The sequence below is a fragment of the Elephas maximus genome, chromosome 15 (genome assembly GCF_024166365.1).
Source record: "Elephas maximus indicus isolate mEleMax1 chromosome 15, mEleMax1 primary haplotype, whole genome shotgun sequence".
NCBI lineage: Eukaryota > Metazoa > Chordata > Mammalia > Proboscidea > Elephantidae > Elephas > Elephas maximus.
The window spans coordinates 32,952,379-32,972,145 of record NC_064833.1 but is presented as its reverse complement, the minus strand read 5'-3'; the positions used below and the strand labels follow the sequence as shown (position 1 = coordinate 32,972,145).

The window sequence follows — 19,767 nt, the reverse complement described above, 5'->3', positions numbered from 1 at the left end:
AGATGAAAACTACAATGTCTAAGATTAAAAAAACACTGGATGTGCTTAACAGTACATTAGACACTGCAAAGGAAGATTAATGAAACTAAAGGCATGAAAATAGAAACTATCCAACATAAAACAGGGGGAAAAAAAATGAAAAAATATATTAAAAGAACATTGGTGAGATGGACAACTTCCTGTGATCTAAAAATGAGTACTTGGAGTCCTCAAAGGATAGAGAGAAAATATATGTTAGAAAAAGTACTGGTGAAGAACTTTGCAAACTTAATGAAAACTATAAACTCACAGATCCAAGAAACTCAATAAACCTCAAGCACAAGATGAAAACCACACCAAGGCACAACATAATCAAACTGCATAAAACCAATATAAAAGAAAAAACTCTTAAAAGCAGCCAGAGGAAAAAGTTATGCTATGTACAAAGGAACAAAGATGAGAATGACATCAGATTTCTTGGAAACAACACAAGCAAAAAGAAAAGTTGTTGTGTGCCCTCAGTCAATTCCAATTCATAGCAACCTTATATGACAGAGTAGAACTGCCCCGCAGAGTTCTTTAGACTGTAATCTTTACAGAAGCAGATCACCAGGTCTCCTGTAAATCACTGGTGCTATCGAACTGTTGACCTTTGCATTAGCAGCCAAGTGCTTGACCATTGCACCACCTGGGCAGAGCAAGTGAATAACGTTATTTAAAGTAAAGTACAGGGTCAACAAAAGTGAGAAAAACCCTCCATGAAATGGACTGACAAAACAGCCACAACAATAGACTCAAACATACCAACAATCATGAAGATGGCACGGGACTGGCAAACATCTCATTCTTTTACACAAAAGGTGACCATGAGCTGGAGCAGACTCAATGGCGACTAAAGACAACGTTTAAGGCAACAGAATAAACCTCAGTGCTCCAAGTTCTTTGCAACCGGAGATCATATATTCATCATCACAACCTAAGTTTCAAATAATAAGCGTTAAGTGCTTCACACACCAGAGGTGACCACTAACAGTTGGCTAAATTAAAGCAAACTCCTTGGGTTAGGGAAAAAGAAATCAAATTTTCAGGAAGAACTCCTCAATTATACCTCATTATCTTTAGAAACTGGAAGAAAGGCCTGGCGGCCTAAAGGTCACAGCGGCGAAAACCCTAGGGAGCATAGTTCTACTCTGGCATACATGGGGTCACCGTGAGCTGGAAACGACTTAATGGCAACTGGTATGGTATGAAATCTTTAGAAATGAGTTTTAAAAATAATTAACCTATTAATTTTTCATCCTCAAGTAATTGTTAATGAATACACCTCACATGAACTATCACAAAAGTCTCCAAACCTGTCTTGTCTCCATTCCCCTCATCTTTCAGACCCAAACCAGACATGAGAGTAAATCTGTTCATTTCCTTTTAATACTTAAAACTTTTAAATGGCACCCAATCACTGCCAGTTGTGCATCCCAAACACAAACTCTAAGACCAACACTGATGAAATGAGGGGCGCAAAGGAAAAGTTAGTGAATTTTTGTAAAGTTAATATATTCAATTTAGAGAACTGTTGTTTATTTTGAGATTTCACTTCCTCCTTTTTTGGTGTTGAAATATCCTTTTACGAAAGGATAGGTGAGTATATTAAAGTTTTAAGAAACATCTCCATTTAGCAAATTAAACCAGTTGGCAAATCTATGACAAAAGATACCAAACCTGTTGCCATCAAGTGGATTCTGACCCATGGTGGCCCCATGTCCGATAGATGAGTTTTATTTTTTTATTGTAACAGTCAATGAAAAAGCCCGGGAAACACTGACTTAGAGGATAAAGTCCAAATGACAACCAGGCCCTCACTCATCTCTCACCTTCTTCAGATTTTTTGCTCCAGCAATACAGGACTCGAATAGGGTCCTGCACACAACTTGCTAATTCTTTCCCTTTCCCCCTTTGCTCATGCTTTACCATGAATGAAGTGACCTCTACGATAATAACACTCCTTCTTTGCCTTGACCTTATTCACTTAATTTATTGCATACCTATACACGGGGCTGCCATGAATCAAAAATGACTTGATGGCAACTGGTGATTTTTACTATGTGCCAGGCACCAGGGGCTTAGTGAGCAAAAGAAAAACATCACTGTCTTCATGGAGCTGACAGTTTAGTGAAGGAAAAATATCAAATAAATATAGAATTAAAAACTGTGTAAGTGCTGTCTTAGGGATAACCAAATGATGGAACCCAAAGGTGAAAGCAGGAAGACTATTCAGGAGGCTATCTTCAGGTAAAAAAAAACAGCCATGATTTGGACTAGAGTGAAGGCATGGAGAAGTCAGTCTAGAATTGACTGGACTTGTTGACAGATTAGATGGAGGCTAAAAAGAAGAAACGTCCCAAGATGACTACAGCTTGAGTAACCACACACACTTGCACTAATAGTCCCAATTTTGATGCCTTTCTGGATCTATGCCACTTGGTATGACCTTCCCACACTGCCTCTAGGTTTCATTATGTAAATAACTTCCTTTGGTCAACGAGACAATAATAAACTTGTCTGATACAGCAACCTGAAAACTGGCCACTTAACTCCTGGAATCCTACTACCATCAGGAAAACAAGCCTGCGCTAGCTTATTGAAGAATGAGAGACCACATGGAAAAGAATCATGCAGACACCATCAGAGATAATCTTAAACAAGCCTATAGCCAGTCATCTCCCAATGATATGAGAAGGTCAGCTAAGATGTACCAAACTGCTTACCAGACTCACGACTGACCAACGATGCATGGATGTGCCCAGCCAAAACCAGAAGAACCATGTAGCTGACTGCTTATTGTTTTGAGCCACTGAGTTTTGGGGACTTTTTTTACTGCAGCATTGGCTCACTAAACATGGTGGTACCATTTAGTGAGATGGGGAGACTGGAAAAAATACAGATAGGGGAGAGAGAATGGAAGAGGGGATTGAAAAGAAAAATCAAGCCCATCTTATCTTAATCTGGTCAACCCCTGCTGTTGTTAATTGCCCTCAAGTTGATTCCGACTCATGGGGACCCGATGTTATCAATTAAAGCTCAACTTAGATACTAACTCCTCCAGGAAGCTTTCCCAGATTCTTCTGCTGGTTTAGCAAAGATTCTCAGGTGTTACCATTTTGTACATATCCCTATACTGCCTTTCTATACGTTTTAAAATTACTCACACACTTTTCTTCCAATAGCACTTTTATATATAGGCTGTGCCTTACTCATTTTGATATCAATATGGAACCACAAAACAAGGCTTTGATAAATGTTTCTGAGTTTAATAAATGAATTAATAATCAAACACTCATTTAATACTCTACCCTAATGTCTACTAATAAACTCTAGATCAGTATTTCCCAAGCTGTGATCCACTGACCACATGCATCAGAATCACCAGGGGACAGGAGTATTAAAAATGCAGTTCTACGGGCCATTATCATTAACCAAAGTGCCCTGTTTTCTACACCGTAAAGGTAAGGAAAAGGGTGAGAATATCCTGGCAAACAAGATATTCAGACAAACAAAACAAGTCGTAGAAAGTGGGTACTAAATTAACTTTTCCTCAAATTTTTCTATACACGTTCTCTACGACGGAGTCCTTAGTCTGACAGGACCCACGTAAGTGAAAACGCTCTGAAATGGAATGGAGTTTCTAAGTCAGGGGTCTCCGTCAGAGGAAACAGGAGCTGGGGGTTCTCCAAGGAAGTGTGGTCCCTCAACACACAGGTCTACAGAGGATGCTCCCGGAGGATGGCATGTCCTCAGCTTTCCCCGTAGCAAGGGCCGGACCAGGGACCGAGAAGCAACCGAAGCCCAGGCAGCGCCCGCGTGCTGGGCAGCGGAACCCGAGCGGCCGAGCAGAGGGCGACCCAGAGTCCCTCTCCTCAAGGGCCGCGGGAAGTCGGATCTCACGGAGTTCCGGGATGGACGTCCTTTTCCAGGGGCGGCCACCCTGGACCTACCCCCGGCCAGACAGGTCGTAAGAAAAGCCACGGTCGCATTAATCGCCCGGATCAGACTTCAGGAAAAGAAGAAAATGCAGAAAGGGTCGAGTAGATGGCAGCCGAAAGGGGAGAGGAACGGAATGCAAGGGGGTGCCGTCGCTTCCCACCTGCGTCGAGTTCCAGCTGGTAACAAGGCAACGGTTCGAGGGAGAGCTTGTAACCCTCGAAGCGGGGATCCAACAAAGGTCTCTTCACCCGCAGAGAGCAATTAGCCGCCACTTCCATCCCCTGCCAAGTACCCAGCGTAAAAATTAATAAAGATCTTGTCGAAAGCTCCGCGCTTCACTCGTCTCACCGAGGCCGCTACACAGCGTGGCTCCCATCCCAGAAAACACTGCGGTGCAGAGTGACTTCTGGGAAATGTAGTGCCCATGAGAAAGTTGACCCTGTTGCATGCTGGCCTATGTAGTTTTTAAGGGGCCTAACGCCTGCGCGACAAAAAGGTCTGGACTCGCTTAACCAGAGGGCTGAGCGACCAGGAGGAGGCCCGCGCTGGTTCAATTTTCATATTATAGGCAGGGAGGTTAGGCTCCTCCCCGGAAATGCGTGTTCTAGCTTTCTGTGTGCTTAGGTGCCCGAGCTACTGAGGGTCTAAGTCTGGGCAGCCGAAGAGTGTGGTAGGTAACGGTCGTCAGCGCAAGGGTCATTTCGTCGCTGGGAAGGGACGGCCCTCGCCCGCGGTGATGGTGGTGAGCTATGCCCGTGGTCCTCAGGGCCGGGACCCGGGCCCAGCCCAGGCTCCTTTCGATGTGCTGTCTTTCGTTAGCTTCCCCGACCCGCGCTTGCGGGCCTGTAGGGCTCTCCGATAGGGCGTGCTACCGGAGTTGGCCTGAAGCCAGTCCCCGCTTTGTTTTCTGGCTCCTCCCCTCCCGCCTCTCCCGCTGTCTCCGCCCTATTCTGTTTTTCCAAAGAATGTCTGAACTGGGAGGGATCAGAGGTATCCACTAGCGCCCTCGTTTTACCAGTGAGAAAACTGAGGCCTTTAAGAATTAAGTGACTTGTCCAAGGTCACTCTCCGTGTTTAAGGGGCTAGGGCGAAATAAGTACAGTATTCTAGCAGTGGCACTGACTAGACCTTAGTGTTTTGAAAACGTTAGCCTCCTACAACAGTAAACATTCCCTGGTTCGTTCTTAACTCCTCCGTTTCGCCGCCCTCCTGGAAAAAAAAAAAGATTCAGCTCTGAAAATTCCTTGCCAGTCTGAGTTTTCACATAGGTGAAATGAGAGACAAAACAAAAGTAGTCTCAAGTTAGTGACAGATTAAGTGGGGAAATGTTAGCTTATTTTAGGTTTTTTTAATCCAAACTTTTCAACGTCTTGAATTTTTTGAAAATCTGATCTTCTCCTTTCCATATCATTTTGTTTTTGGTTGTCTGTTTTGCTTTGGTTTTGTTTTAATTGAAAATTAAACATTTTCTAAGTTAGGAATTCGTTTGGGATTTGTTTTCCCCCTATCATCTCCAGCTAGTTTAGCAGTTAGTTAAATCTAAATCTGGATGCATCCTAGCAAAAAGGAAAGCTTTTAGAGCCTTACCTGGCAATTTCGTTTTCCACTAACAGTGATCTTTTATTGATTTGCAAGTTGTATGGCACAAAAAAAGTTGTCTGGCTTTCCCAAAATTTCGAATGCAGTTAAGGTGCATAAATGATTAGCTGTTCCTTGTGATGTGCAGTTAAAGTGTTTTGGGGCTTCCAGGGTCAAAGTGCCTGAATTCAGATCCTGCCTTCACCACTTTCTAACTCTGCGCCTCAGTTTCCTCATCTGTAAAATACGAATTGTTAGTAATACTTACCTACCAGTCATTCTGGGAGTTAAATGAGATTAAAAAACTCAAAGTGCTTAGCCCAGTATCAGGCGTGTAAGTTCTTAATAGATGTTATTATTATTATCCAAAGACTCATTAACAGAGGGTACATGGGGAGAAAATTGTAAAGGGGGTTCATCAGTATGACTTCCTGGGATGCAGTAAATAATATTAAGAGTAATGATATTGACACGTATTGTTGAAATGTAGCCCCCCTTCAGTTGGTAGACAGAATGTTGAATTTGTTAGGATGCTTGCCTAGTGGATTTAGAACAAAATCCTGTGTAAGTGTTCTATATCTGAAAATAAATGTTGATGTCCAGGTTAGCAAGATGAACAAAGATGCGCAGATGAGAGCAGCAATTAACCAAAAGTTGATAGAAACTGGAGAACGAGAACGGTAAGTAATAGACTGTGTTAATAAATTATATTTTACCATCTTTAAATTATAGTAATCTAGGACTCTAAATATCAAGCAAAGAAACTAATGTCAGCAGAAATAATAACAGATAATTGAGATTACCGAACTCTTCCATTCCTCACATCTATAAAAGAGAATTTAGGTCTGTTCAGTATTGTAGGATTTGAAAGGGAGAGAATTGTGTAGAAAGAGATTACTCTCCCTCAAAAAATGTATAATCTAATGGAGACGAAAAGTACATATTCAAATAACATTCTGAAGAGAGAATATTACCTAGGTTTAATGGAGACGTGACAGATTCAGTTTCAATAACCGCATACTCTTAGCCTCTGAGCAGCCAGCATGCACTAATCGTACTCTCTGAAGCACTTTTGTTTCTTCCCTTCATCTTTTGTTTCCTCCAGTTCATCTTTCATATCTTAATTCAGATATCACCTCTTCTAGGAATCTATTCATCATTCGATCTGTCATAGCTTTTAATCACATTATATTGTAATCACCTATTTTGCTAGTTTGCATTCTCCAGTAGAACATATTCCTGAGATTAGAAACACCATTGTATATCCAGCATCTAATGCTATGCCTGGCACATATTTGGCCAAGTAAATATTTGAAGAATAAGGAAGTTGGGAAGTACAAAGGAGAGACTAGGGAATCAAGAAAGGGACAGGAGGGATCCTTCAACTCTACCTGGTAGTTAGGATGATGAGGCATGGTGTCATAGTATAGTAAAAGAGATAATTCAGCTGGGGCAGGAGGATTAACAGTTCTCTGGGCCAATAAAGAGGAGAAGACATTCTAGGCAGGTGGAACAGAATCTGCACAGCCACAGAGGTTAGGTAACAACAGGGTAATATTCTGGGAAACTGGCTAGAACAGTGGACAGGGTCAGATTTTAGAGAGGTTTTTTGATACCATGTAAAGGAGTATGAATTTTGTATGAGTCCATATTCTTTAATTCAAAGTGACAGAAACAACTTAAATTCTGACAGAAACTGGCTTACCCAACAGAAATGTTTAAGCTAATGTAACTGAAAAGTTTAGGGCCTGAAAATACTGAAGATGCCACCGGATTCAGGCACACAAAAATTGCGGCCAAGAATGTGTTTCTTTTTCTCTCTCAGCTCTGCTTTTCTCTGTGTTGACTTTATTCTCAATCAGACTCTACCCACAAAGCGGCAGAGATGGCCAACGGCAGTTCAAAATTTATATACTCCCGTCTCAGAGTAACGTCTTCCCAGTAGCTTCAGCAAAGGACTAGCCTGACTGCCATTCCACTTAGGTAATAGGTCAGCTATGATTAGCCCTGCCTGGGTCACATTTCCATCCTTAGAACCCTACCCAGATTACACTAGAATGGTGGAGTTCCCTTCCCCTCAAAGAAAGAGCAGGAAAGTGGGTGATGGGATTTTCAAAAACGTATGTTGCTGACACAGAGGGGAACATAAGAATAAAGGGTAACTACCATAACTTTTTTTTTTTTTTTATAACTTAGACGATCCTGCAGCAATAGTAATAACAAACAATAATTTATGAATGGACAAATGGGTAGATAGATATGCTAAGAGGTGTGGAATGTAAGGGAGCACACCCAGCAGCAAATATAGGTTTGATGGTAGATATTTTTATGTACATGATTGTAGGTGTGGCTCATACAGAACACGCAGGGGTGAAATCTGAAACCTCTTAGACATGACCAAACGCCTCTCAGAATGAAGTTCTAGGCTAGAAGACAAAGGACTGTAGATTCAGGGGAGTCTATGTCAGTTGACAGAACACAGTACATAAAATCAGTGTTCCGCATCCTACTTTCGTGAGGAGCATCTGGAGTCTTAAAAGCTTGCGAGCAGCCATCTAAGATACAACTATGGGTCTCTTCCCATCTGGAGTGAGGGGGAGTGAAGGAGACCAAAGACCCAAGGGAGAAATTAGCCCAAAGGACCAATGGACCACATGAACCACAGGCTACATGACCCCAAGACCAGAGAACTAGATGGTGCCTGGCTACCACTACCAACTGCTCTGCTGAGATCACAACAGGGGGTCCTGGACAGGGCAGGAGAAAATTTTAAAACAAAAAACCAAACTCAAAAAAATGCCAGGCTTGCTGGTCTGACAGAGACTGGAGGAACCCCCAAGAGTATGGCCCTAAGACACCCTTCTGACCTGGAAATGAAGCCTTTCTCAGAGACCATCCCCCAGCCAAACAGTAGACAGGCACTTAAGGTAAACAATAACACCAGACAGGCAAATACTCCTTAGAACAATCAATTATAAGAAGAGAAGGTAGGAAGGGGTAGATAATGAGGGCGAAAGAAAATGGGGAAACCAGGGCGGAAATGGGGAGAGTGCTGATACATTGTGGGAAATGAAACGAAGGTCATGAAATACCTCGTGTACAAACTATCATACGGGAAACTAATTTGCTCTGTAAACTTTCACCTAAAAAAAAAAAAAAGCCCAATCAAAAAAAAAAAAAAATGCTGCAGACTTTATCTTTCAGTGGTGGGAGTCTTTAAAAGATTTTAAGAAAAGGAATGACTAGGTCATATTTACACCTTAGGAATCTAATTCTGGCAGTATGGAGGACAGACTTGAAGGGGCCAAGATAGGTGGCTGAGAAATAAGAAGATTATCAGGTTAAAGATGAGCAAAAGTAGAATGGAGACCTAAAAAGAAGAAAAAAAAGTAGGAGCAGCAGCCCTCCATATGAGGAAGAAAACATCTAGAACAATTGTCTCGGGTATTGATAATACTGCCGATAGTGATGAGTATAGGAGATCATTTGTTTCCCAGTTTTTGTTTGTTTTTTTCATTCATGCAGCTCATAGTTACTGAGCTACCATATGGCTTGTCTTATCGAAGTGCTAGATATATTAAAAAAAAAAAAAAAGATATATAGTAGTGAACAAAATGAAGGCTGTGCTTTAATAGAGCTTACATTCGAATGGGAGGAAACAATAAATAAATGTGTAATATGTCAGGTAATGTTAAGTGCTAGAGTAAAAATTAAGCAGGGAATGATGGAGTGTTATTTTGGATAGGAAGGCTTCAGTGATGAGAAATGAGGGGATGTGAGGGAGTAGTAGGACCCCCGCAAGAGTCAAAATCATGCCTGAGGCAGGAGCTTACCTGGCATTTTTGAGGAACAGATGAAAGCTAATGAGACTGGGTTAAAAGGGAAGAGGAGGCAAAGTTACAGGCATAGCTGATGCAGGAGCAGATCATGTAGGGTCTTTGAGGCTGTAGTAAAGACTTGGAATTTTATTCTGTGTAGATCGGAAATCACTACAGGTTTTCAGGCAATGGAGAGAGCATTGAGTGTACAAGGGAGGAAATAAGGTGACAAATTGGGAGGCTGTGGGAACAGTCCAGGCAAGAGAAGATGGTGGCATGAACTAAGGTAGTAATGGCATATGTGGCGGGAAACATCTGGATTCTAACCCATTGTCAACGAGTCGATTCCAACTCATAGCGACCCTATAGGACAGGGTAGAACTGCCTTATACGGTTTCCGAGGAGCACCTGGTGGATTCGAACTGCTGACCTTTTGGTTAGCAGCCGTAGCTCTTAACCAGTATGCCACCAGAGTTTCCATTTGGATTCTAGGTATATATTTTAAAACTGGAGTCAGTAGGATTTACTGTTGGATTGGATATGTGATATTAACACAAGAGGGAAGGATGCTGTCAAGGTTTCTAGCCCCAGGAACCAGAAGACAGGAGTTTCCATTCTGAGATTGAAAAAGAATCAAGAGTTGGGTTTTGATCCTAAGATGGGAAGACCAATTTAAATAACGGAGATGGAAATAACACATAGTGTATGTCTAAGAATATCAGAAGAGAAGCAGCTTTGCAGGGAAAGAGAATTAGTTCGGTTTGGGACGTGGTGTGTGTAAGCAAAGAAACTGGGTAGCTTAAGATTGAGAATTGGGGCTTTATAAGCATGGATAAGGCAAAAGGATAAAGTACTGACAAGAAAATATTTGATTGCATTCATGATGCCATCAGGTGTAATAAACCACTATTTGCCACTCAGAAAAAGAGAAGACAGTCCAGTTAAATTATTATAGGCATGCCAACTAGTGAATTGTTAAAATGTGGGAAAAAACAGTCTTAGAACCAATGAAATACCATAGTGTATAATTTAGAAGGACTTGATGGCCTGGAATAAAGCCAGGGGCATGCCTGTGAGGTTAGAGAGAGATACAGTGAGAAAGTAATAGAACTAAGAGGGTAAGAATTTGTGGTCAAAGAATATGTTTTGGACTTTGAATATTTCAGAGGTCCAACTCTTCCAGCCTCAACTAATACCCTATAAAAGTTGTAGAAGACCCACGATGATATATTTCTGTTGGTGAAGGGAAGTAGACAAGTGGGTCAGAAGATCAAAAAGTAGAGCTTCTTGAGAATTACTGTAGCCCATCCAATTCATTTAGTTTTACTGATGATGAAAATGAGGCCCAGAACATAGGTCAAAACACTGTTTTGTGATAGAATCAAGTTAAAGTTTTGTGACTGGAAGGCACAGGATTTTTAGTTAAACAGTTGAAACTTTTGCTCCATACATCTCTAAGATGTACATTATTGTAGTCTAATTTGAAAACTTCTTTTCAACAGCCTCAAAGAATTGCTGAGAGCAAAATTAATTGAATGTGGCTGGAAGGATCAATTGAAAGCACACTGTAAAGGTAATCACTTTAATTGAGAAGCTAAAAAACTAGTTCCATTGCTCTAAACTGGGTTGGTTTGGGGTTCACTCAAAATAATAATAATAATAGTTTTTTATCTCCTATCCACTGCGCAAGCATAAATTTAAACAAGTAGGAAATTGAATTTTGTAGTAATGGTTTTCTTTCTTCTGTGATATATTTATCTAATTCCTAATTATTAGTTAATTATTTCCTTTGTATGTTTCTTAAAATAAATGAGGCAAGAGTGCTTGCATATGATTTTCTGTCTCAATATATGGAATCCCGTATTTTTCAGTGTGCCTACTCACAGTGAAACATTGGTATTTTTAATATGTTTTAACGTAATAACAAATCGAGCACTTTACGGTTGGCAGATTTTATCTCTCTTGTCTTTAAAAGTGTTGCTTTGAAAATTTCATAAAAAACTCTGAGAATTACATTAATTTTTTAAAATGTAAAATGATAGAATGAGTCTCCTTACTTTATGGCTCAGCCCTTGGCATGATAGAATTCTGGATATTTTTCATGGATTTTCATTGTATTGTAATGGTGTTTGCAAATAAAAATGATAATAAAGATGGCTTCTGACATTGACCTTGAGGAGTTAATGTGGTAAATGAGTAAAAGCACAGACTTTGGAATCATGCCAACCTTAACTGGTAAAGAACTAGAGCTAATTTCAACTGGCGTTTGGATAAGTTATTTGATCTTTAAGCTTGTCACCTCATTTTCCCTGTGAAGTGGGAAAAATACATAGTCCATTAGGTTATTGTGAAGGTTAAATTATGTAAAAGACCCTGCACATAATAGATGTCCAGTAAATGTTAATTTCCTTCTCTCTTCTAGTCTTTTGGCCTAGCCTAGAGAAAAGAACAAAGGAATTGTTCCACATTTTAATTTTTGCCTATGAAATTATGTTAGACTCAAATAATAGCTTTTTGTCCCTTAATACAGTTGAGACCTAGTAAGATTATAGTGAAATAAGATCTGCCCTATTATAGCATTTCCAAATGTTAAATTTGAACATTACAGTTCAAATTCATTCTAAGCATTACAATTATTTGTTAAGTTACACATTATTTAGCTGAGAAATTAATGGGCTTTTATTTGTTTGATCTGGAGAATATGAAATGTGTTTATAAGATTGAATGAAATAATCTTCATTAGAAAGTAACAAAAGCATCCTCTTTTTTTTTGAGGACCAGTCTATACTCTAAAAACATGATCTTAACCCTTCCTCTATGAAAATCTTTCTTACAGATAATGATTTTAAATGATATGATTTGTTTTTTGCTTTTGCATAAGAGGTAATTAAAGAAAAAGGACTAGAGCACGTTACTGTTGATGACTTGGTGGCTGAAATCACTCCAAAAGGCAGAGGTACGGAATGTAAATTGTGTTAAAGGAAACATGGGCTAAAGATGTGATTTTTTTTTTTTTTTTTTTCCTTGTTCAGATTTTCTTTAAGTAAAAGCACCTTTCCAGAATTATTTGGGTACTTGTATTTCCTCATATAGGAAGAAAATTTTTTTTTTTTTTTTAGGAAGAGTTGTAATTGCCAGCCTGCTTCTCTAGCATGGTCTTGAGTAACAAATGAAATAATAGGTATATTTTTGTTCCGTAAAACACTATGCAAATACAAGTTGATATTGTTGTTAAGATGGAAAATTTTTTAAATACACAATTTTGTAGAGGCAGATATTATCTGAAGCTAGGATTAACTTTATCAGATACAGCCTGACTCCAAACCATTTGAATATTTAATAGTTCAAAGTTTTACTCCAATTCCAGAGCGTTTCCTCTGCTATCTCTTTCCTTATTCAGAATAAAACAAACCCTCTTCTTGAATGTCTAATTAAGAATTTGATAGCCATTATTTCCATTTGTTTTGGTAAGTTCTTTCATGTAGTTGTAAGTAGAAGCAAGTAAATTAAATTGTTTTCTTGCACAGAAATGATAAACCAACCCACTGCTGTCAAGTCGATTCCAACTCATAGCCATCCTGTAGGACAATAGAACTGCCCCATAGGATTTCCAAGGCTGTGATCTTTATGGAAGCAGAATGCCACATCTTTCTCCCTCAGAGCAGCTGGTGGTTTCGAACTGCCCACCTTTAGGTTGATAGCCAAGTGCTTGACAACTACACCACCAGGGCTCCTTCAGAAATGGTACAATGAGTTTTCAGTTTCAAGTAAATTTGAAAATTATTACTGTAGAACACTTGTGATCCTTGAACTGCTACCAGCTGGGAAGAAGCTACAGAATCCCATGGTCTTTTCAACCATCTGGTTAGGCCTGTTGGCAATGGAGGTTATTATAGCTGGAAAACAAGACTTCAGGTATGTCTAAGGAGAATAAACAAAACTTTGTATTTCTTGTTCCCCTTAAGAATTTACATTTAAAAATAATTACCTATAATTTCTTTTTGTAGTTTTCTTTTGTAAATTATACTTAACCAGGTAACATTATTCGGGAACTGGTTATTCAAGTTAGGAATTTTTCTTTGCTTCTCCTTCAACACTTATATCTTAGATATTTCAGTCTCATAACTACCCTGCTAGAGAATGGGCTGTCTTAGTTATCTAGTGCTCTTATAACAGAAATACCGCAAGTGGTTTGACTTTAACGAACAAATTTACTTTCTCACAGTTAGGTAGCTAGAAGTCTGAATTCAAGGTACTGGCGCTAGGAGAAGGCTTTCTGTTTCTGTAGAGACTGTGGGAGGGTCTTGGTCTTTTTTCAGCAGCTTTTCCTTGGCTGTGATTTTAGTTTTTGCATAAGAGGTACTCAGTGATCTTTATGTGGTGTAGTATCTGTCTCCCCCTATTTCTGCTTGCTTCTTTGCCTGCTTAATCTCAAAAGGAGATTAACTTAAACCACTCACTGCACTAATACTGCCTCATTAACCTGGAAAAGAAAACCCATTCCTAAATGGGATTATAGCCACTATAAGAGTTGGGATTCACAACACATATTTTTAGGGGATTAAGTTCAATCCATAACATGGGTAAATGAAAAAGAAGTAAAAATAAATGTGTTTCTTTGTGTTTTTAGTCTTTTAATTGTCAAGAGTAGCCATATTTTTTTTTATTAATTTCCGTAGAGTAAAACTTTTTTTTTTTTTAATGGACAATTGTATGAATTTTAACACCTGTATAGATTCAGGACCCCTGGTCGTGCAGTGGTTAAGAGCTGGGCTGCTAACCAAAAGCTGCTCTTTGGAAACCCTATGGGGGAGTTCTATTCTGTCCTATAAGGTCTCTCAACTAAATGGCAACAGGTATAGATTCATGAAGTTACCATTACAATCAAGGTACAGAAGAGTTCTATCACGCCAGAAAAAAAAGACAAAAAACTCCCTCTAAGATATCTGTTTATAGTCATACCCTGCTGCCAACTCCAAGGCAACTGATCTGTTTGCCATCATCATAGTTTTGATTAAAAGTATTTTTAATGTGTGAATTGATGACATTTCCAGAGGGTTTGAATTGGGAATGAAGTCTTAATTTCTAGGCAGGCTTTAACTAAACATTTATAAAGGAGGGTATCCATATTGTTTAATTTGTGTACTTAACATGTAATTCTTTATAAAAATGTTGAAATACATCTGAAATGCTCCATTTCCCCCATGAATATATAAGCAAATGCATTAGAATTTTAGTTAATCCCCCATTGTTTTATTTTTTAGTAGCCAGAAAAAGAGAAACAATAGTATAGATCTTTTAATTGACATTCATTGTTAATTAAAATTTCAAAATGCAGGGGTTTTGGGGTTTTTGTTGTTTTTACATTTTTAGTTTACTGTTCTGAATAGGGATCCCTCGTGGCACAGCGGTTAAGAGCTCAGCTGCTAACCAAAAAGTCGGCATTTCCAACCCACCAGCCGCTCCTTGGAAACCCTATGGGGTAGTTCTCTATCCTGTAGGGTCACTGTGAGTCGGAATCAACTCGATGGCAACGGGTATATTCCGAATAGAGAATATAATCACATGGTTGGTTCAAAATTCGAAAAGTAAAAATAAAGCAAATATAACTACTGTTACAGTTGGCTGTGCATCTTTGCCAGTCACAGAGTATGTGTATTTGTTATTTCAATAAAATATTGCCAAATTACCTTCCAAAAAATATTGTGCCAACTTACACTCCTACAGGCTAGTATGTGAGTGCCTGTTTTCCCTGAGTCTCGATGACAGTATATTATCAAACCCCTCAGATTTTAGCTAATGTGATTGGTAAAATATGCTATCTTGGTGTGGTTTCAATTTTCATTTCTCATTTGAGGTTGACTGTCTCATATGTTCAAGAACATTTTTTTTTTTTTAATCTTTGAATTGTCTTCATGTCCGTTGCTCGGTTTTCTATTGGCCTGCTGGTCTTTTTCTATCAATTTCGAGAAACTGTATTGTATAGTAGAGAGATGACTTTTTTATAAGAGCTTTTCCCCAGTTTTTGTCTTTTGACTTTTGTATCGTGATTTAGACCAAGGTTAAGTTGTTGAGTTTGAGTCAAATTTAAAGCAATTTGTTCCAACCCCTGTGTTTAAAAAGGCCTTCTTCACTCTTAGTTTAATGAATTTTTCCATGCTTTTCTTCTCACCAAAGTGCAGTATCTTTAGGTATTGGATAATTCATTATAATAATGTATTACATATATACAATTTTTTCCAGATATGTTTACCTATTTTTTATTGAAGCATGAGAGTTATTTATGAAATTTTTTCATTGGTAATCCTGAATAAAATTTCAAATCTCAAATTGACATCTATTCATTGGAATCTTCTTACTCGTCTATTTTTATTTTTTATATTTCAGCCCTGGTACCTGACAGTGTAAAGAAGGAGCTCCTACAAAGAATAAGAACATTCCTTGCTCAGCATGCCAGCCTTTAAGATTGAATTAGATCATGTTGTTCTGTGGTTTTATTTCTGAAAGTGAAACTTGCCATAAATTAGAAATCAGTTTCCCAAAATAAAATCCTTTTTTGTATGATGGTATACAGTTTTCAGTAATGATGTATACATTGTATTGATTTTTTTCCCTAAATGTATTATTTTAATAAATATCTCATGAATGAGTTTGAAGTTGCCTGGATTTTGGAATAAACAGGACTTTGTCTTTATTACTAATTCACCAGATTACTTGACAGAAGAAGTCAACAGTAGAGTTTAAGTATATATTTAGTATGTGTAAGTCTGTGTTAAAAACTGAGGAGAACACAAACAAATAAGCAGCCTTTTCTAATTGTCTGGATATGGTTTATTTCTCCTTTGAATTCCCATAATTTTATAACATAATGCCACATCTTGTACTACAGTCATTTGTCTTATTTCTTATTTTGTTATAAACTCTGAGGGTTAGGACTGGGTCCTCCTCATCTTTATGTGCCTTCCATTTGTGCCTCAAAGAATTTACCATCTAATAGAAGACTGAACATTTGCACATCGGCTCCACACCAGGCTCCTCCCATGTATTCTACTCTGAAATGAACTTTGAAAGCACAGTCTTTCCATTCCATCCCCATGGGCATCCTATGGTCAAGAAAGAAGTTAGTGGAAAACAATCTCCATTATTCTCGCATTAGCATTACTCTAACATCAAGATTGTCAAATCTGATGGACTCCTATCCTTATGTGACCTCTGCTGGAAAAAGAATGTGACCATCCTGACACTTGGAACTTCTCACTCTTCGCATTATTTCTTCTGCCACTACAAGTTCCTTCTGTGTCTTATGGAGCACCTTTTCCATATGGGACTTAAATAATGGTGTTTCTAGGGCTCCCACCTGGGCCTTCAACAGACTTAACTGGATACACTTTTCCTGGATAAATCCCAGGAGACTTGGGTCACACCATGGCTTCAAATACCAGCAGGTTGACAAAAGCTAAACTACGTCTCCAAACCAAACTTCAACCCAACCTCCAAACCCATATACCCAACTGTTATGGATCTGCTTCCTTGGATGTCCCACGAGCACTTCAAACTGAATATACCTAAAATAGTGATTTTTCTCCCCAACATCTGCCCCTGCTGTATTCCTTATCGGTGAATGATACCTCCTAGACATGCATACAGATTACCGGAGAAGCTTGTTAAAATGCTGATTCTGAAGGTAAGTTCTGTGGCACAGGATTCTGCATTTCTGACAAGCTTCTAGTTGATTACTGCTGGTTGAGAATCACTTTGAATGTAGAAAGGCTATAAATTGTCCACTACCTTCCTTAATTGCCTTAGTTCCAGCCTGGATGATTGCATTAAGCTCCTAATATTTCCTTACTCTAATCCCATACCTCTTCCATACTATTGCCTAAGTGACCTCACTAAAATTCAAATCAGGTCATTGTGTTCCCTACTTGAAGTTTCTCAATGACTCTTCTTAGTTCAAAGGATAAAACTCAAACTGAACAACTAGGCCCCTCTTGATCTGACTTTATTTTTTCAGTTAGTTTAAAGGGCCCAAAAGTATCAGATTGTTTCATCCCTAAATACCTTTGAAAATCCAACTTAGAAAACACTTCATGCCCATTTGTCTAATGCCAGTTTAACTCTTCAAAACTCAGCTAGAGTTACTAAAACATTGTGACACTCCTCTGTCTGGTTTAGAGTCCCCTCTTTGGGTTTTCATTAAGAAGCACCTGTGCCTAATTTCGCTAGCACAGTGGTTCTTAAACTTTCCTGCATCTCCTGGAGAGGACAGGAAATGACTTTTTAGACTTTATATTCCCAGTACTCCATCTAGTCTCTCAGTATTCGCTGAGAAATACTTTGTGGATAAATGGGTAAGGGAGTGCATGGATAAACCAGTGAATAAGCTATGGGAGCACAAAAGTAACAGTAGTTTGATGTAGTTGAGTGAAGGCCTTAACATTAATTTTTTGGTCACTGTTTTATCTTTCTGCTGAATTAAAATTTTTTAAGTAGTGTTTGTGCCATGGGCTTAATTGAAGTTTTGAACCTGAAGTAGACACAATCACAAAACCTACCAAAAGACTTTGTTTCACTTCATCTAATATTAAGCAATGACCTAATTCTGCTCATTATCAAAAAGGAAACAATTTTACATGATAGTGTTAGAAATTGGTAGTTCTTATTTCATGGTACCATACATGGAAGCAAACAAACAAGTTGCTTGTGGAGATGATAGTTTAATACCTCAAAAGAAAAGAAAATGAAAAATTGAGTTATTGATGAACCTATTTTGAAATGCAACAAAAAATAGATGAATTGAAAATACTGCATAGCAATTTAAAGTAAAAATGATAGTGCTTGGAACTCACACCTCCCCCCATTACCTTTAAGTTTTTTTGACATCATGGAAATGTCTTGGAGTTTGCATATAGAACCATTAATATCTTTCGAATAAACCACCTTTATGAACATAATGACTCACAGCTTTGATTTATGTGAACTAGGGATACATATTTTAAAATATTTTGCACTTTTCATACTTAATGTTGGAAATTCAGTAAGAGATTACTGTTACAAGACTGCTAGGTGAGTAAAATACTAATTAGGATTAATGTAAGCTCTTGTATAGAATTAAGATCCAACTAAATCATTTATGTAATCACTTTGCTTTGGCATTACAAGTGTATCGTTTGGTTGAGCAGTGCCAAGCCAGGGCCTGGGTGATGATGAAGATTGGGAACTGGATATGGATCTTTTCATAACTTGATAAAAGGCACCATCCACCTGAAGAGAATTGTGACAGCTGCCTAGTAGCTAATGTTAGAAATGATCCTGTGTGTGTGTGTCTGTGTGTTAACCCTTCTTGAAAGTGGTTATCTCGTATTACTTAGTGACTTCATTAAATCCCTCATATTTACCATTAGAAGCCACACAAAACTCATTGGATGAGTCTACCAAGAAAACCAACAGAGGCGAATGAGACAATCTATTACACTGAATTACCAGGTAAGATTTTCTTCTGCCTCAGTTTCCTCATTTGCATAATAGAGCAAATAATGCTGAGCTAGCAGGAATTAGAATAAGTAAAACTATAAACACTATTAACACGGTAATCTGCAAAAGCAATACAGGTTGTATATAAATGGATTCCTGTCATTGCTTGAAAGAACAGTCACTATTTGTTTTCTAGATTATACATAAATTATCATGAATTACACTTATATGGAAAATGGCTGCTCCTTCAGGAGTTTCTAAGTAATATCAATTATCATAAGAATATCTACAAAAATAAAGATGATCAGGATTTGAGTAGAATTAATGTCACTATAACAGCATTTAGCAGGTAGGTTTGAGGTTATCGGTAGATATTTTTGCCCTCACTCTATGAACTCCATGACATTCATCTTTTGATCCTCAATGCCTAACACAGTAAGTACTTGATAAATTACTTTTAAACGAATGAATAAAAAGCAACAGAAAAATTTGGAATGTGCCTACTTATTCCAGACTTTATAATTATTTTTGGTATTCTGGTTATCCACCACCAGGGTGCGCTTGAAGCCTGTATTTTGGTCCTCTCTGGGGCCTTCTGTAACTGAATTGTGTAACATTTTGATATGCCCAATTCTAATTAAGGCTAACCATGCTTTTTAAAATGAAAGTGTTATTTATTTAAAACAATGTAAAAAAAATGTAACTTCAGAATGCTTCTGGTATAAATTAAGAGGAAGCTACAGTAAGATGTAGATGCTGTTTTGCGGGGATCATTTTCTGAAGCCAGTTCAGTAATTCACCAATGAATTCATTTAAATATCATAGACAATTACTGAAATAGTTCTACTTAAACTACTTTATTATAAAAAAAGCACAGTAAATTCTTAATAAAGAGTGAAAGAAAAAAATAATTCTTAGTGTTCACCTGTCATTATGT

General features: G+C 38.3%; 3 protein-coding genes across 8 annotated transcripts in view; 2 read left to right on the top strand and 1 right to left on the bottom strand.

Annotated features, from left to right (window-relative positions):
* Positions 1 to 4,346, bottom strand: part of NUDCD1 (NudC domain containing 1) — an 81,885-nt gene extending 77,539 nt beyond the window's left edge. For both annotated transcript variants that reach the window (XM_049854580.1, XM_049854581.1), the window contains exon 1: positions 4,121 to 4,346. In XM_049854580.1, the coding sequence (XP_049710537.1) occupies positions 4,121 to 4,238 (118 nt within the window). In that variant the 5' untranslated portion in view covers positions 4,239 to 4,346. The remainder of the gene's footprint in view (positions 1 to 4,120) is intronic.
* Positions 4,347 to 4,551: 205 nt separating this feature from the next.
* On the top strand, positions 4,552 to 15,917 carry ENY2 (ENY2 transcription and export complex 2 subunit). Of its 2 annotated transcripts, none has more exons than XM_049854584.1 (5): positions 4,552 to 4,630; positions 6,142 to 6,218; positions 10,859 to 10,929; positions 12,238 to 12,312; positions 15,744 to 15,917. In XM_049854584.1, the coding sequence occupies exons 2-5, from the start codon at positions 6,151 to 6,153 to the stop codon at positions 15,818 to 15,820; spliced, it is 291 nt and encodes a 96-aa protein (XP_049710541.1). In that variant the 5' UTR covers positions 4,552 to 4,630; positions 6,142 to 6,150; the 3' UTR covers positions 15,821 to 15,917. The 2 variants fall into 2 exon arrangements, with proteins under 2 accessions (XP_049710541.1, XP_049710540.1); XM_049854583.1 differs by having other exon boundaries at positions 4,563 to 4,702.
* A 187-nt stretch (positions 15,918 to 16,104) lies between these two features.
* PKHD1L1 (PKHD1 like 1) overlaps positions 16,105 to 19,767 on the top strand; it is a 192,827-nt gene continuing 189,164 nt past the window's right edge. For 3 of the 4 annotated variants that reach the window (XM_049854577.1, XM_049854575.1, XM_049854574.1), the window contains exons 1-2: positions 16,105 to 17,040; positions 18,761 to 18,842. In XM_049854577.1, coding sequence (XP_049710534.1) covers positions 16,978 to 17,040; positions 18,761 to 18,842 — 145 coding nt within the window. In that variant the 5' untranslated portion in view covers positions 16,105 to 16,977. The remainder of the gene's footprint in view (positions 17,041 to 18,760; positions 18,843 to 19,767) is intronic. The other variant, XM_049854579.1, reaches the window with a different exon arrangement.

Coding starts and splice junctions, on each gene's coding strand:
- ENY2 (XM_049854583.1), top strand. Junction 6,219..10,858: donor GAAACTGGAGAACGAGAACG/GTAAGTAATAGA, acceptor TCTTTTCAACAG/CCTCAAAGAATTGCTGAGAG. Junction 10,930..12,237: donor ATTGAAAGCACACTGTAAAG/GTAATCACTTTA, acceptor CTTTTGCATAAG/AGGTAATTAAAGAAAAAGGA.